The following is a 16,308-nucleotide window of genomic DNA, read 5'->3' as shown; positions in this document are numbered from 1 at the left end:
GTGTAAGTGTATGTTTGTTTATATGTTAAGTGTGTGTTTCAATTTGGGAGCTACCAGAAGAATAAAAAAAAGATGCGAAACTTTTTCCTTTCTCATACGGCCTGTATGGAAAGGGATAATTTGCTAAATGTAGTTCAAACAAACCAAAAAAAAAAAAAAAAAAATTGGTTTAACAAACTGGCTGTTTCAATTTACGAAGACAGTGACAAAAGTTTCATTGAAGCCGGATGCGGTGGCACATCTATGAAATCCCAGTACTTGAAAGACTGAAGCAGAAAGAGCACCATGAGTTTAAGGACAGCCTGGAATACCTAGTGAATTCAATGCTAGCCTAAAGTACATATCAAGACCCTTTCTCAAAAAACAAACGAACGAACCAATGAATGGAAAAACGGTGTCACTGAGCATCAAGTGTGTAAAGGTAGGAAAAGCCAGGAGGTAAATTCAAGTGACTGCAACTTTCAATTGGTGATTACACTAGGGATCCAGGCTTTGGATGTGGGACCTTTGTGCTGTCATATTTTAAACCCTGAAAAACTCACATTCAGTATTCCACTCCACTACCTATTTCTGGTCCACAGGCGAAAGTCTAAGAGCCAAAACCCTAAGACACATCACTGCAGACACACAATCCTCTCAAGAGACAATGCTGTAAGGATGAGTAGTCCCTATTCCCATATTGGTGCAGAAAATTTTATTTCAACTGTAAGCCAACTTAAAATTGATATACATATATAATTACAGATAAATTTTCTTTATAAAGACCTACTATAAACTCAAAGGCACACCTATCTTGCAATTGAAAGAATTATCAAACCTTTCTATTAATCTATCTTAAGTCTTCCAACCCTTCCATATGCATTCCATATGTGGACTGTATTTCTCTATCAACTTTATGATAATAGCTATATATTACATTCTAGTCTCGATGCATATTGATACAAACATTTCCATTCTATGAAACACGAGAGCCTGGGTAGTTTTTCACTTCTATCAATAACATGAGACAAACACCTCTGCCCATGTGTATGTCTACTTCATCTAGTGAAATGACAAGTTCCTGAAGAGGAGGTCATGTCTCTGCTTCTTACACAAACCAGCACTCTACACTGTATTCAGGTTTTCACCTGCTGTAGGAAGCTACCACAGTTAACAGCTCAGCTGGACTTACGATGGACTGTCGCCGCTGTTCTACCGTGAGCTCGTCATCAGAATCACTGTAGTACTTCGAGTAAAGATATGGTTTGTGAACATAAGCATGTCGTATGCTTTTTGCTTTTCCTTCACTAGAATCACTAGTTTGAGTTTTTGTTTTATTCTGTTTGCTCTTCTCTTCATCTGAAAGTCAACAGAAAGAACAGTGCTTCTGTGACATTACACATTAGTTATTAAAAGAAAAACTTCAGACAGATTAGAGTTTAGAGTTTATTTGGGCACAAGATGATTCATGAGCTGTGTATACAAACAGAGAACCAAGGGGGTTCAGAGAATTCTGTGTCTAGCAGTGCGAACACCAAGTTTTATGGGCTGAATGTGGAAGCAAAAGTCAGGCATCATGTAGGACACAACAAGACCTTTGCCTTGTATGCATAGACAAGAATTCTCTATTTAGGGGGTAACTAGTGGTTTCTGATGGCCTAATCTAAGCACAAGTTTTGTTGTTTACAGCATTTTCAATCTGCTTATGGAGGAACCCTGGGAACCCAAGGAGTAGGGACTGCCTCACCATGTTTTCCTTTACTTCTGACTGCTTAAAGCAATGTTTGTTTTTTTTTTAATTTTTTTTTTTTTTGTGGAACCAGGGATTGAACTCAGATCCTCGCGTTTGCCAGTCAAGTGCTTATCCTACTGAGCCATCTCCCCGGCAAAGCAATGCTCTTTTGATGAACAGTTCTTATCTCTCAGTCGACTTGATACTAATGCTTTACAAACTTACTTAAAACTGAGATTTTATAGTTTTTTTAACCAGAAATTGAACTCAGGACCTCTTGCTTGATAGGCAGGCACCATGCTGCTGAGCTACATCCCTGGCCCTGTAAGTGAGATTTTAGTGACTACCTGTGAGTTCACAAGAGAGGTAGGACTCAGTAAGTTCCTATACCAAGCACACATTAAAATCCTTTACTAATGGTTATAATAGATATATAGCTACATTCTCTTAATTCAAGGAATAGAGGGATTTGTTCTAATAGTTTGTAAATAGGATATTTACATCTATTTCTGCATCTTGTACAACAGACAGACATTTCTGCATCTTGTACAACCAACCACTATGAAGGCAGTATGCAATGTGTTAATTATTGGAACTGTCCTACGAATTTGATTTGAAACTGTCTCATTGCTATTTCTCAATAAAATTATGGAAAAAAAATCCTCTACCTTAGGAAGATAAGTAGTTTCATTTGATATAGAAAGTGACAAAGGGCAAGACAAAAGCTTTTTTTTTAATAAGATTATTTTATAACAAATAACTCAAAGAAGGTTTTCATTTCCTCTACTTTCTGAGTTAAAACAGCCATCTCTTTGCTTCTTCTTAGCCTCAATTATGCATAAAGCTAGCCCTGTCAAAGGAACCTATTTGAAAGTAGCCCAGAGGGGCTGGGGAGATGGCTCAGTAGAATAAGCTCTTCCTTGGCAAGTGCTAGGGCCTGAGTTCAATCCCTGATTCAAAAAAAAAAACAAAAACAAAAAACCAAAGAAACCCTCCAAAAGCAGCCCAGAGCACCGAGTATCAGAGCTGTAGCTCAGGGAGAGAGAGCAGTGTTCACAGGGCAAGGAGTGTGCTTCCCACCCGAGCGCTAGCAAATGACTTGTGAGGACAGGCAAGACAATGAAGGAGGCTGCTGTTTTTTTTAGACAGGTAATTCAGTTTCTCATGGATGTAAAGACAGCAATGAAAGATGCTGGAGTCTGAGAAAAACATCTGTGGTGTTAGAAGATTCTACTTTGTCTCTTAATTTTCTCTCAAAATATCCTGTCCAAAGACAGTAAGAACTGCAAGATGGTATGTAAAAGCAACTGCAAATACAACACAGTTATTCTGATTGCTAAAGAAAGTTAGGAGAGGGCTGACCAAATAGCACCTGCAAGCAGGAGCAGGGGCTGGGGGTTCGATCCCTGGGCCTGCCTGCCATGCTGGCCCTGCCCCCAGGGCGTGCTGAGACAGGGATTGATTGGGACTGGGTGTGGTGGCGCATGCCTATAATCCCAGCACTTGGGAGGCTGTAAATAGGAGAATCACGAGTCTGATCTAGTAGTGAGGCCCTAAAGAGGAGAATCACGAGTCTGATCTGGTAGTGAGGCCCTGAACACCCTGTAGACCCTTCCCTAGAAATACAGGGAAAACAGAAAGGAGAATTTAGTCACAGGGTAAAGAGTACATACAGCACTGTTTAGAAGCAGATAAGCCAGTCTGAAATCTGCTCTGGTACTTATGTATGACTTTGGACGGGACATACTTTCCATGGACTGTGGGGAAGACTAAAGAATCATTACACAGAAGGCCAAAGCCAGTCCCTGGAACACTGTTAGCTGGAAAACACACTGTGTGATGAATTCCACCTTGCTCTGAGGGGCGTGGCCTCTGGCCTAGGTTTCGAGGGTCACTGTGAAGTCCTGGGAATGTTGTATCTAGCAAATCAAATAGCCTGCCTAAGATATGACAGAGGGGGCTTCTAGCCTGACCTCTAGAGGGCAGAGGCTGTTACTGGCTACACAGGCGGTCAATTACTAGTATCTGGGGAGCCCCAATAAGAACTTTGGACACCAAGGCTCTGGTGAACTTCCCTGGCTGACAACACTTGGGTGTATGATCAGACTCGGATGCAAAACTACAACCCCATAGGGTACGGAGGACCACCAGAGGCTTTCTGTTTGGAGCGTTCTTGGATTCATCCTATGTACCTCTTCCTCTGGCTGATCTTAGTCACAGTCCTTTAGATGCAACAATCCACATCCGTGATAGAGTAGCTTTTACAGAGTTCTCTAAACACTTCAAGTGAACTATTCAACCAAAGGGTGGTCTTGGGGGCCCCTGAATTTGCAACTGGTGCCAGAGGGTTTATCTTGTGTATTATGCTTCCCCCAAACGTTCCATACACATAAACAAAAGGCATGTTTATATACATTACCTCTGGGGCTGGCGAGATGGCTCAGTGGTCTAAAGCACCTACTTGGACCAAGCTAGGCAAAGCACAGGGACTGCGGGTCGATCCCCCAGCACCACATGCCAGCCAGCCCTGCCCCCTGGTGGGCTGAGCTGGCCACACACACACAATAAATAAATAAATAAATAAATAAATAAATAAATGTTTATATACATTACCTCACTCAAATCCTATAGTAAGCATCTTGGGGACCAAGTTTCAAGACAGAGAATTGAGGCCCTACTAATTTACCAAGGCTGAGACAGGCAAACTCGGAGATGGGACTGAGTAACAATCATTCTACTATAACTTCCCATGCTCTTGACATGAAGCCACACTGAGCCCCAGAGTGCACAAACAATGCTCAGTGGAAGAGTCAGGGAAGGCACTGCTAAGGAAAAGGTCTTACCATCTGATGTAATCTCTCCTTCTTCCATGCTATCAGACATGACAACCTCCTCCTCAGTGTCTTCTTCAAAAGATGAAAGATCACTAGTATGAACAGAGCTAACTGTGATGTCGGTAAGTCCATCCACATCAGAGTCTACTAAAGAACAATCTGCTAGAAGGAAATAAAGTAGAAAACAAATCAGCCTGTTATAGGAACATACTCAAAGCACAATTCCTAAACTATATTTAAATTTTTCTAAGTCCATGCCAAACAAATTATCAAATAGAAAGGCAAACTAGTATTCTATAGCAATACAGTATTGATAATGTAAATAATAAGCACAAAAGTAAAAGACAGATCTACAACTACAAAGTGAAGTTGCATGGGATAATAATGTATGTGAAGAAATTACAAGACAAATGATAAATTTTATAGTTGCTTAATTTTCTGTGAATAGATGTATTAGGATAGGACAGAAAATATAAATGTTTCTCTCTTTTAGCACAGGGAACAAAGGCTTCAGAATTTGGGGGGAAAAATTTAACAAATTTATTAAAGTTTGAAGCCCAACTGACCCAAAGGAGAAACCTTTTCCTTTAAACTTGTACAGTTTAAGGGGCCAGGTAGATGGCTCAGTGGAATAAGCGCTTCCCTGGCAAGCACAAGGGCCTGAGTTCAATCCCTGGTTCCACCAAAAAAATAAAAATAAATAAATAACCTTTAAAAAAAAACTTGTACAGTTTAGCGTTGTAACATACCTTCCTTTGTCCCTTCAACAGTTTTACCTCTATTACTGTTTTTTTCTGAAGAAAGTTTTGCACCTTCCACTTCTTTTTCCTTTCCTTGTTTTTCATCTTTTACTTTTAGTGTATCTTCATTCCTTTTTGAGTAATCTAGTTTCTTTTCAGTTTTTTCCTTCTTTTCTTTTTTCCTTTCTCCTTTATCACTGTTGTCTGGTTTCTTTTCACCTTTGTCTGCTGATTTATTCTTTTGGTCACTGCTTTCCTGCTGAACATCCTTATTTGGCAGAATCAAGCTATTATTCTCTTTCATGTGATTTTTTATTTCTTCAGCTGGGCCCTGAAGATCACTGAGTTCTTCAGACTTCGGGGCTGTGTCCAATCCTTCCCCCAGACAGTCAGGCACAGTCTTTTCTTTGCCGACTGCGTCCTCTGAAGCTCTTTCTTTGTCAGTGCTAGTGTCCATGCTTGGCTGGGAGGAGAGTTTTTTGGATGGTCTCTCACTGGCCTTGGAGTTTGACATTTCGGTTGAGGCCCGGGCAGCACTAGCTTCCTGGTTTAGAGAAGTTATGGTTTCTAAGATTGACATGGCATCATTGGCTACGTTAGCACTGGGGCCAGGAGTAGGGACACCTTGGAGGAAAGACAAGTTTTAGTCAGTTTATGCAGCAGGTAGACACTTCTGATCAATACTACATGCGACTGCCAACTTCCAACCATGAGTTTCCTCGAGCTTTCAGATACCACTAGAGTACTATTCAGAATTTTCCTTACCACCATATCTTGGGAAGGTCAGCAGAAAATCTGAGAATGGGCTAATTTCCAGAAACATTGGCTCTATTTCAATTGTTCCCTTCATTATAACATTCACACCCATCTTTCATTATTTAAATACTTTTTATTTTATATTAATTTCAGAAAACAAAATGCTACGCCAGCTCCACGCCAGCTAAGAAACTTAAAGCAATTTCACTAGAGCAGCCAAACAGAGAAACACTGTGAGAACCAAATACCCTAACTTGACACTCGGTTCAAGAAGAAAAGCAAGGGAACTGACCAAGAGCAAATGCAAAGCACCTTGTGTAATGGTGGAAGAGTCTGGTTTCTCATCAGCAGGAACTGCACTGCCACCTGCTTCCTCTTTGTGATTGAGTGTGGCCAAAAACTCATGTACTGCTTTCTCCACCTGAGGTCTGAATGTGTGGTTGATCTTTGGATCCACGACCTGAGAAATAATTCGGTCGATACCAGATTCCAGCATTCCTGATCTGAAATTCAAGATAATTCACAGAAAGGGAAAGAAATAATTTTATTTATACTACTTTTCAATAAACCACGCTTATTCAGTATATATGGTTCAGTGTTGAAATGCCCTAATTCACTCATCTGAATAGACCAAAGAATGAAAGAAAGAAAGAAAAAGCAAGCAAGCAAGCAAGCAGAAAAAAAGGTGCTTAAGGGAGGGCTGTCTGCTTTGGAGGTACTTTACTATACTGCCCCCCCCAAAAAATAAAAAATCGCTGTGTTGCTGGTGGAAAAATTACAACAAACCCTTTTAGCACTTGCTGATCAACTTTCCAGGTCGTGGTGTTACTGTTACCTCCTACCCTCCTTTTTTTTTTTTAATGAACAGAATATATTTATTGGGAGAAAGAAAGCTCCTGTCCGAGAGACGGGGGTAGGGGGGTTGGGGGGGAGTGAGTTGTCTCCCTCCTGTCCCCCTTTTGTCTATGGTATGTAGGACCAGACAACTGCTAAAGTTTTAAACATAAAATAACAGATTCTGGAAAAAAAAAATCGTATAACTTTTGTAAGTAGTGGAATTTCTAAGACCAAGTATAATTTTATTAAATTAAAACAAAAAGTTTAAGAAAACAAAACTTAAAGATTCTGACTTGGTTTTTAGTATCTTCATAATATAAAAACTGGATGATCTATTTATGAGGCAACTGTGGTATAAGTGTCTTGTACCTAACGGTTGCTAGGCCACCCTGCAGCTAGGAATCAGCATTCTCTCCTCCAGCTGGGGAGGCAGATACAAACCAGTAAAATACAAGTTGAGCTGGTGTGGTGGGATGTGCTTGTAATTGGGGCACTTGGGAAACTAGGCAAGAGGATCCAAGTCTGAGGCCAGCGTGAAATATGTAACAAGTTCAAGGCTGGACTGAACTACATGGTCAAGAGTCTATCAGAAAACCAAACCAAAAAAAAAAGTTGACAGATATGTTACTGTGAGAAAAGAGATAAGAACATGCCCAAGATAACTTGTGAGTAATGCCAGACAAAGAAACTTTTCAGATATTTTAGCCAGTTTTCATTTCTATACAGAGAAGAAAAGGTCTTCAGAGTAAAGAAAGATACACAACGGGGAAGTGCTGAGGGTGAGATCTGAACTGTGCACTGCACAGAGTGACTGAGTGAACTCCCTGGAGGACGAGTGGCTGCGAGGCAAGGCGCTGGTCACTGCCAGCCTCCAGGCCTGTGGTCTCCACAGCTCAGGTGCGAGGTCTCTCGTCATACTTTACACAAGCTATTTTTGAGAGCAGCTCTGTCTGGGGTGGATGCTGGATTCCAGTTTAATTTCCTGAGGCAACTTGCTGCCTTGTGATACTATAATTCTACTTATGTGGGGCAAAGAGAAAAATGAGCCGACAAGGCACAAAGTAGGTTACCTGCTTTTTAAAGTTCTAAAGACTAAAGAAAACCCAACACACATCTTAGGACTAAGATTGTTTTAAAACAGAAAAAGAAATAGAAGCAATCTTGACTGTTCCTAACACACAAGTCCCAAAGCATAAAATATGAGTAAAAACTGTATAGAAAATAAAACTTATGCATTCCTAAACTGTTCAGCCTTTCTCTGCCTGTGTTCTTGTGCTAGAAACTAACAGAATGCATCTTCTTCAGTCCTCTCATTAATGCACGTCGGCTCTGATCTCAAACTAAAGGCCAGAGCCACAGAGCACACTGCCCCTGGTGGGCTCGCCGCCCTGGGAAGAGGCCAGTGTGCTCTGCCGAATGGAGAAGCTTCCATGATAGCCTCCAGGGCAAGGCTGAAAGATGGAAACCTACATTTTCTTATTTAAATTTCTTCCTTGTCTCTGTTAATTTTGTTCAACTAAAATCAATATCCAAAGCCATCTAGGAGGTTTAGATTCTGCAGCACAAAATGAGTGGCTTAATACTTGTTTTTCCCTAATGATTAAATTAAATTTGATGATTAAATATAATCAGGCTGGGGAGAAAGCTCTGTGGCACAAGTGCCTACATGGCAAGCACAAGACCCGAGTTCCCCAGTACAAAAATAAATACAAATATCAGAAATTGCTCAGGGCTAGCGAGATGGCTCAGTGGTCTAAAGCACCTACTTAGAACAAGCTTAGCAAAGCACAGGGACCGGGGTTCAATCCCCCAGCACCACATGCCAGCCAGCCCCGCCCCCTGGTGGGCTGAGCTGGCCACACACACACAAATAAATAAATAAAATTTAAAAAAAAAAAAAAGAAATTGCTGGGGTTAAACCATTTTGTACTACAAAAAAAAAAAAAAAAAAAAAAAAGCTGCAGATGGCTCAACTTTAGTTAACTTTCTCAAAGTATTATGAATGAAAAACTTTTTGAAATTATATTTACACACAACAATCCCTTTAAGGACATTTTAAAACGTTATATGCAGTATAAAACTTAGGAATTTAAATGAAAATGGCTTATTTAAAAATTACAGTTATAGGGCCAGCCAAATAACTCAGTGGATTGGGGGATCTATCCCTGGGCTTGCTCTGAGTCTGTGATTCAGACTGGGCAATTGAGACTGGGTGTGGTGGCGCACTCCTATAATCCCAGCACTTGGGAGGCTGTAAACAGGAGGATCACAAGTCTGACCTAGTAGTGAGACCCTGAACATCCCGTTAGACCCTTCCCTAAAATTAAAAAGAAAAAAAGACATAGTTGAAGGAAATGTAGGCGGTCCTAGGAAACAGCAATGCCTAAATTACGCAGAAGACTGCTTGCTGTTCCTCTTCCACTGTAACTCTAAGTGAAGGTGTGCCTCCCCCCTAAGAGGGGACAGTTCTAGTATGCATCACTACCAGTCACAGAACTTCTTGGTCCTCTCTAAACACGCTTCTGTGCTCACACGTCTCATGCTGGTACTGTACAAGTGCAGTGGTTGATTTTCACAAGATTTGAACTGGGTTCCCTTAAAGAAAATAAATGACCATTTTCTTATCTTACAGATCTATGCTGAAAAGTACATGAAATACCATTAAGTTTGTGTTCCATTTCAGATTTTTCAAGATATGAAGAAAATGAACACAGTATTCTATACAATATGCTTTTACAGAAATCATGGAATCACTGGTGGAGAACGAGCAGCCAGGAGCAGCCGCTGCTGTCAATAAGCCTGCCCTAGTGCTCATTCCAGAACTCTCCTGGTTATTGGTCTCCAGAAGGCCTGCTGGAGGCGAGCAACCCTCTCTGTGGGTCACCCAAGAGACTTCTCGCATCTCTTCTTCATCTGGACTTTTTCCCCAACATGCATTATTATGCAGCCTCTAAGGGCATCTTTTGATCTCACCTGGACTCTTTTACAGGTTCCTCAAACATCCATTAAAATGTGGACAACAAAGCTATTGTTCATTTTGCTCCTCTTATTCACAAGGAGACACAGTTTAAGCCTGCAGCTTCCTGCTTTCTAGTATTACCTGGGGCTAAATGGAAATGGGTCTGTTAGTTAAGGTGTGAATTTTTACTTCTAGGGCTTCCTGTGGCTTGAACTCTCACACTGGATGGATTTCCACAGGACAAGAGGTGGCAGGTATAAAATAGATTGCATAACTATTTAAAAGCCACATTATTTTCAAAAATGTTCCTGAAAGTACTGCAGGAGGATCAGTAGCTCTTTAGCAACTACGAAGGAATGAAAGGGCAAGGGTCCAGGGTCTTCTTGTCATATTCAAAACCAAGGACAATACTGTAAACCAGGTTTTTCTTTCTCTTTTATGAGTAAGTTACACACACACGGTCTTTGTAGCATTCCAGCTCTTATTTTATGTTTACTCAAACTGACTCATTCCCCCCATATTATCACTAAATAGCAGAGCCAAAGTCATTAAAAACGTAAGGAAAAAAAAAAAAGGTTTTTTTTTGGGGGGTCTGTATTAGAAGACTTGGTTTCATATAAAAGGAAAGTGTTTTAACTTCAGTGATGTTTAATGGTTTTATTTGTAAATAAAACAAGAATAATGAAGCCAGCTCTAAGGGTCAGGAAAAGTTGTAAATAAAGATGTAAAGGATATTATGGCATTAAGATTTTTTAAAGACTTATTTTCTTCCTTCAAGTAATCCTGTAAGTAGACAGCAAAACTTTATGCTATTAAAGCTTATGAGAGAAGTGTGAAGTGATCAGTGAGGCAGAGTGACACATCTGCAATCCAGCACTAGGGAGGTTGATCACTGTGAGTTCAAGGCCAGCCTGAACTACACAGTGAGACTCTCAAAACAATAAAGAAACGGGAATAGATTATACTCCAACATTATACATCACACATAGTAGCCATGCCAACTCTACAAAAACTGTCAACATCTGTAGGTGAACAGACTGAAATGTTTCTACTTTCAGATAAAGTAGGATGTGACATTTTAAAGCCTGTTCCAGGACAAGAATTCTGAGACTTACTTAAGGACTTGCTGTCTAATATTGTTTCTTAGTTGATTCTTGTTGAGATGAGGACTCCAAGTATGAGTTGCCAAGTGGTTTGCAACAAAGTTGTCAACGCGCTGTCTTAGGTTTTGGTAGGCAGGCTGGAAAGAAAACACAAACACACATATCAACAAGGTCCCATGTTGCATGTTATTGGTACCAGTCTCAGGAATTTGAATATCTTTATTCCCTATCAAAATGGCAACCAAATTTCACAGCACATGACAATTTTATTAATTTATAGTCATTCAAATCCTGCCTAATTCCTCTAAGTCAAACTGTTTAAAGATAAGGAACACAAAGAGGAAAAGCACACCTCTTCACAAAGAATTAGAATATAAAACATGACCAAATGTTAACTTATGAAATGACGGCTAAGAAGCAGAAGCACGTCTTTTTGAGAGTGTGGTATGTGAACTACAAAATCAGTTCAGAAATTTCACAATGTAGGCAGAGCATCATAGATATGAAAGTGCATGGGCAGGGGCATCTGGTGAACCGCAAACTAGTGATTCTAATCCATTTGGAGAAGAGAATACAAAAAGTAAAGAAATTAATTTGGAGACATGGAATAGGGCCAGGTGCTGGAAGGCTTTGCGTACCTGTCCAACCAAGTCTGAAACTACAGAGTGCAGAATAAGGAGCAGGACATCTATGAGCAGCAACATGACAGCTGAGCCCCTGGATGACCAATCACAGGGCAAGAGTAAATAGGCATCAAATACACTCTGGAGGGGCCGGGGAGACAGCTCAGTAGAATAAGTGCTTGCCTGGCAAGCACAAGGGCCCGAGTTCAATCCCTAGTTCTGCCAAAAAAAAAAAAAAAAAAAGACACTCTGGAAAGTTAGCGATAACTGGCACAGCTAAGATCTGTGCCACGTCGGGCTGGGAAGATAGCTCCGTGGCATAAGGGTCAGGCCAAAGGTCCCAAGTTCGATCCCCAGTATCACAAAAAGGATGAAGATCTGTGCCACATTGATGGCTCAAACCAGGCGTTCAATGTGATGGAAGGCAGCAGTAGCAATTTCAATCCCAGGGGACAGAGGGTTGGGGAGGCGTGAGACACTCTGGTTGTCATAACTGCGGAGGTGCTGCTGGAATCTAGTGAGGTACAGTGACGGTGCCAAACATTCTGCAGTGCACAGGACAGCAGCACTGCTAGAACTTTCAGCCCTGCTGAGAACCCCTGCTGTAAGGGGAGCAGAGAAAGAGGGCAGTCAGATCACCTCTACTTTTTCAGGGTCATCCCTACCTTTCATGGCCTTTCATTTTCTCACACAGGGCTATCTGTGTAGGCAGTTTCAGGGCCCTTAATGATTTCTGAACATCTGCAGCAAAATGCAGCCTTCACACTTGACCTTTAATGTTCACATTCTAGCAACCACCGTTCCTCCTAACTGTCCATCTGGCAAACTCCTTATCTCCGGAGCTTATCTTAACCCATGAAGTCATCCTGACACCCAAGAGAAGTGTATATGGCCTTCTTCCATGTCCCTGCTATCTTCTATATATATACTATTTCAGCAAGCCTTGTACTGCACTGTTCGTTGGGGAAGGGGGATAATTTACCTCTCCACTCCTCTTCCTCCCTCAGTTTTCATCTTCACATGATCTATCACTCTGTTGGTACATAATCAATTAAAACATAGTTCTCGGGGCTGGAGAGATGGCTCAGTGGTCTAAAGCACCTACTTGGAACAAGCTTAGCAAAGCATCAGGGACCCCGGTTTGATCCCCCAGCACCACATGCCAGCCAGCCCCGCCCCCTGGTGGGCTGAGCTGGCCACACACACACACCACACACTCTCTCTCTCTCAAATAAATAAAAATTAAAAAAAAAAAAACATAGTTCTCAGATGACTGGGTACTTACACATGACACCGAATGATCAGTTTCACCCCTATGCAATGCCTCTCACCACTTCCAATTTCCAGATTTGTGCTTATGTCTGCTTTCTACTCTACAGCAAAGCTTCACAATTATTTCTCATATTCTCCATCTATCTGAATTGACATGAACGAAAACCAATTTTTGCCTCCACCATGATTCCTCAGCATAATTCTTCATGGTATTCCCAAATCTAACACTGACACTGATCAAGATTAAATTATCACAATGCATTTAGCATTCTTATTTTTCCACAAGTTCCAATCTGAACTACTGAGGCAGTAATTTTTGTTTCCTACTTTTCTTTCCTTTGGCAAATTGTCAGAGCTGGTGCCAGGGTATATCTAGGATCCAACTATCTCCAATGCCTTCTGTACTAATTTTGCTCCAAAATTCTCATCTCCTACCTACCACATAGTGCCTGGCCTCCCAGGCTACTGTGGCCTACCTAATATCTATTTCCCACCGAAGTTCAGTACTATTCTAAAATTAGGGTAACCACATACTTCTTTGTCCGAAGTAAACTGTGAAAGAGAACAAAGGAAACACTATTAATAATCACTCATGGTCAACCTATATAAAATAGGTTTTGCTCAAGACCTGCTAATGGCTTCTAGTTGGAAGAAAAGCCCACACAAGTAGGTTGGTGTTTAAATCTGGGAAGGAGGGAGGGCGCTTTCCTTCTCAGCAGGCTCTGGCCTCAAGTCTTCTGCACTCACCAAGGTCTACACAAGGAGTGCTCAGGGCCTCTCCATCCCTTCAGACACAGCTCTGATCCTAGTGAAATTTTCAACAACTGACCCAAACAAAACAGTCGGCGCTCATTTCTTGTCCCATCTGTCCGCCTGCCTTTCTAAAAGCTATACATTAATTTTGTGTTCTTCTGTGACAGGCCTTAATTTTGTGTTCTTCTTGTGCCTGGACCGGCCTCAGGATCTGTAACAGTGAGACTTTTGGTTCACTCTTTGATCCCTCACCCTTAAAAGTGCCTGGTGCACAGAACTCACTCAGTAAATGTTTTTGGTGAATAAACTGACCAGGCCAACAATTTATAAATGAGAATGTCCCAAAAGTGTCAAAAAATCCGTCTTTATTACTTGGGGAGAGGGGAGCTGCTGTTGTTCATTTAGCTCCCTGCCTAGGACAGAACGATGGCTTCTTGATCTTTCCTCCAGTGTCTCCATTTGCTCAGCAATATAAAGGAAGCAGAATGGCCGTAAAGCCACCAGGCTAGCGCCAGAAAGCTGAGAACTCACGTCTAGGACATTAACAATAGTTGGGGTTGCAGGCTCCTATTGTTTGAGAAGAATTGGTCTAACTACAGTTTGATTTTCCTTAGTTAAGGCCAATTGATGACAGGACAGTTTGGGAGAGTTCTACAGCCTCCTGGAGTAGCAGCAGACTTTAGTACTTCTTATCCTGGTTTAAACACACTGGCCGGGATAATAAGCTTTGCTCTTGGAGAGCACTTAGCAGGTATTAAGTATCTTTATTCTTCAACATGTACATGACTTAAAAAACCCAGTTACTAGTACAACTCTGCTACAGGTAAGATCTTCTGACAGAACAGCAGGTCTGTTTTTCGGATTCAATTATCAAAAGTACCATACTGCAAGCGGTGAACTGGAACCAAAGATTCCCTTCAAGTAATGATCTCGCTTAAACAGGGAATCATATTTCTACTCTTGCCTATTTACCACTCTGTTATGGATGGTAAGCTCCTATGGGGGAAAAAAAAACCTTTAGTATTTATACTTTCAAATGTACTTTTTAAATAAAAAGGTATATAAATGACACTCAACAAAAATTTTAAAAGTTGACAAAATTGTTGGCTACAGTACAGGAAAAAAAGGAGGAGGAGCCAGTAAAGGTAAGCAAGGGAAAAAGGACTGATGTGGGGAGGATTTGGGCAAGCACTTGAGTATAAAACAACTTTAACCATTCCAAGTGCTTCCTGCTGTCCGGAAGGTAACATTTCAACAATACTCTTGTGGCCTCAAACATTTAAACAGGCGAGTTTGTGCTGGGGCCCCTGAACTCTACTAAGCTAAGACACATAAAGCTGCATAATGGCAAGCAATTTGAATTACTAAAAGAGCATTTTAATGGAGGTATGCACATTTTTCTTGGGAGAAAGGCACAGCTTTCCTCAAAGGACCTGTGCTTCTTCACTACAAAAAGGCTTTTAATACTATGCTTTCACAGGGATGTTAAAGACATAGAATGAATAAAAAATTGAGGCTCAGATATTGTATCCTTTTCCCAATCAGTATGCTCAAAATTTCAAGTTGCATACACAATGATAACACATATTTTTGGTTTCTGATACAGCGAAGTAAATTTCCATTTGGCTACAATGAGTTTTATGTGGGTAACTTTTACTGGCCATGAATTTTTTTTTTCCCACTAAATAACAAAAAGGGAATAGATACTACTTTAAAAACACATGGCCGTGCATATTCCTCATATCCTCAAAGAAAGAAAGAAAACTAAGTAATTCCTAGATAAACACACCCAAGTAAACTAAATTCTTCAGGATGGTACAAAAATGCTGGTACCCTGAGAAGTTAGCCTAACTCTGCAACTCCACGCCTGGAGCAAGGAGCAGATGCTGTAAGGTACTTTTATTAAAACAAACACAACAGGGTGCCTCGAACCTGCACTGCTAGGAAATAATCCTTTCGCTACAACAACTCTAATCCAAAGGACCCACACACACTGGGGGCGAGTGGGGAGCAATTTTCCGGCATGCTTCCAAAACCCCTCTCCATCGGCTTCTCATTCATCTCACCGAATTCCCTTCCTGATGTCCTTTGTTTACCCCTTACCAAAACAGGTACAGGAACCTGCTGCTGCTGCCGCCCCCCTTCCATTGTGGCCTTTGCTCCCTTCCGCCTTCCAGGCCCCCAACTTTCTGAACAGAAGCCGAAGCCCGCCCTTGTCCACCTTTCCCGCTCCGGCCTCGGCCGTCCCTCCCTCCCCGCCTGCTCCCGCACGCAATGGCTGCCCCTCGCCGCACCTGGCCCTACCCGCCCCCTTAGAGCAGGACCAGGGCCTCACTCAGGCAGCCGGCGAGAGCCGAGCCGCCGTCCCGCCTCACTGCCCAGCTTTGCCGCCTTCCCGCCACCGTTACCGCCGATCATCCAGTAAAACACATTTCAAACTCCGACTCAACTACTTGCAATCACTTCTGCAAGACACAAAGGCGCGGCCCTTGCTACCCGGGAAACTGCAAGAGAGGAGGCGACACTACGCGGACCGCACAGTAAGCCGAGGGCCAAGCAAGACACGAAACGGCGCCAGCCGCGTCGGCGCGGGCCACCGGCTCCCGAGAACAATGACTCGGTCGGTGCCCGACGTGCGACCCGGAGCCGGGCAGCGGCGGCCGAGGGGCGCCGGGCGGAGAATGAATGAGCCCGCGCGGCGCGCAGCCCGCAGCCCGCCG

General features: G+C 42.0%; 1 protein-coding gene across 1 annotated transcript in view; it reads right to left on the bottom strand.

Moving 5' to 3' along the window:
* The window catches only part of Bod1l1 (biorientation of chromosomes in cell division 1 like 1), a 51,738-nt gene extending 40,094 nt beyond the window's left edge, over positions 1-11,644 (bottom strand). Inside the window, exons 1-6 of the mRNA XM_012516493.2 lie at positions 11,579-11,644; positions 10,953-11,077; positions 6,354-6,544; positions 5,295-5,909; positions 4,555-4,704; positions 1,172-1,338 (exon numbers count right to left, since the gene is read on the bottom strand). Coding sequence (XP_012371947.1) covers positions 1,172-1,338; positions 4,555-4,704; positions 5,295-5,909; positions 6,354-6,544; positions 10,953-11,077; positions 11,579-11,644 — 1,314 coding nt within the window. The remainder of the gene's footprint in view (positions 1-1,171; positions 1,339-4,554; positions 4,705-5,294; positions 5,910-6,353; positions 6,545-10,952; positions 11,078-11,578) is intronic.
* Between the last annotated feature and the right edge of the window lie 4,664 nt (positions 11,645-16,308).

This window comes from Octodon degus, unplaced genomic scaffold (genome assembly GCF_000260255.1).
Source record: "Octodon degus isolate 3935 unplaced genomic scaffold, OctDeg1.0 scaffold00006, whole genome shotgun sequence".
Classification (NCBI taxonomy): domain Eukaryota; kingdom Metazoa; phylum Chordata; class Mammalia; order Rodentia; family Octodontidae; genus Octodon; species Octodon degus.
This window is presented reverse-complemented; position numbering and strand designations above follow the sequence as displayed.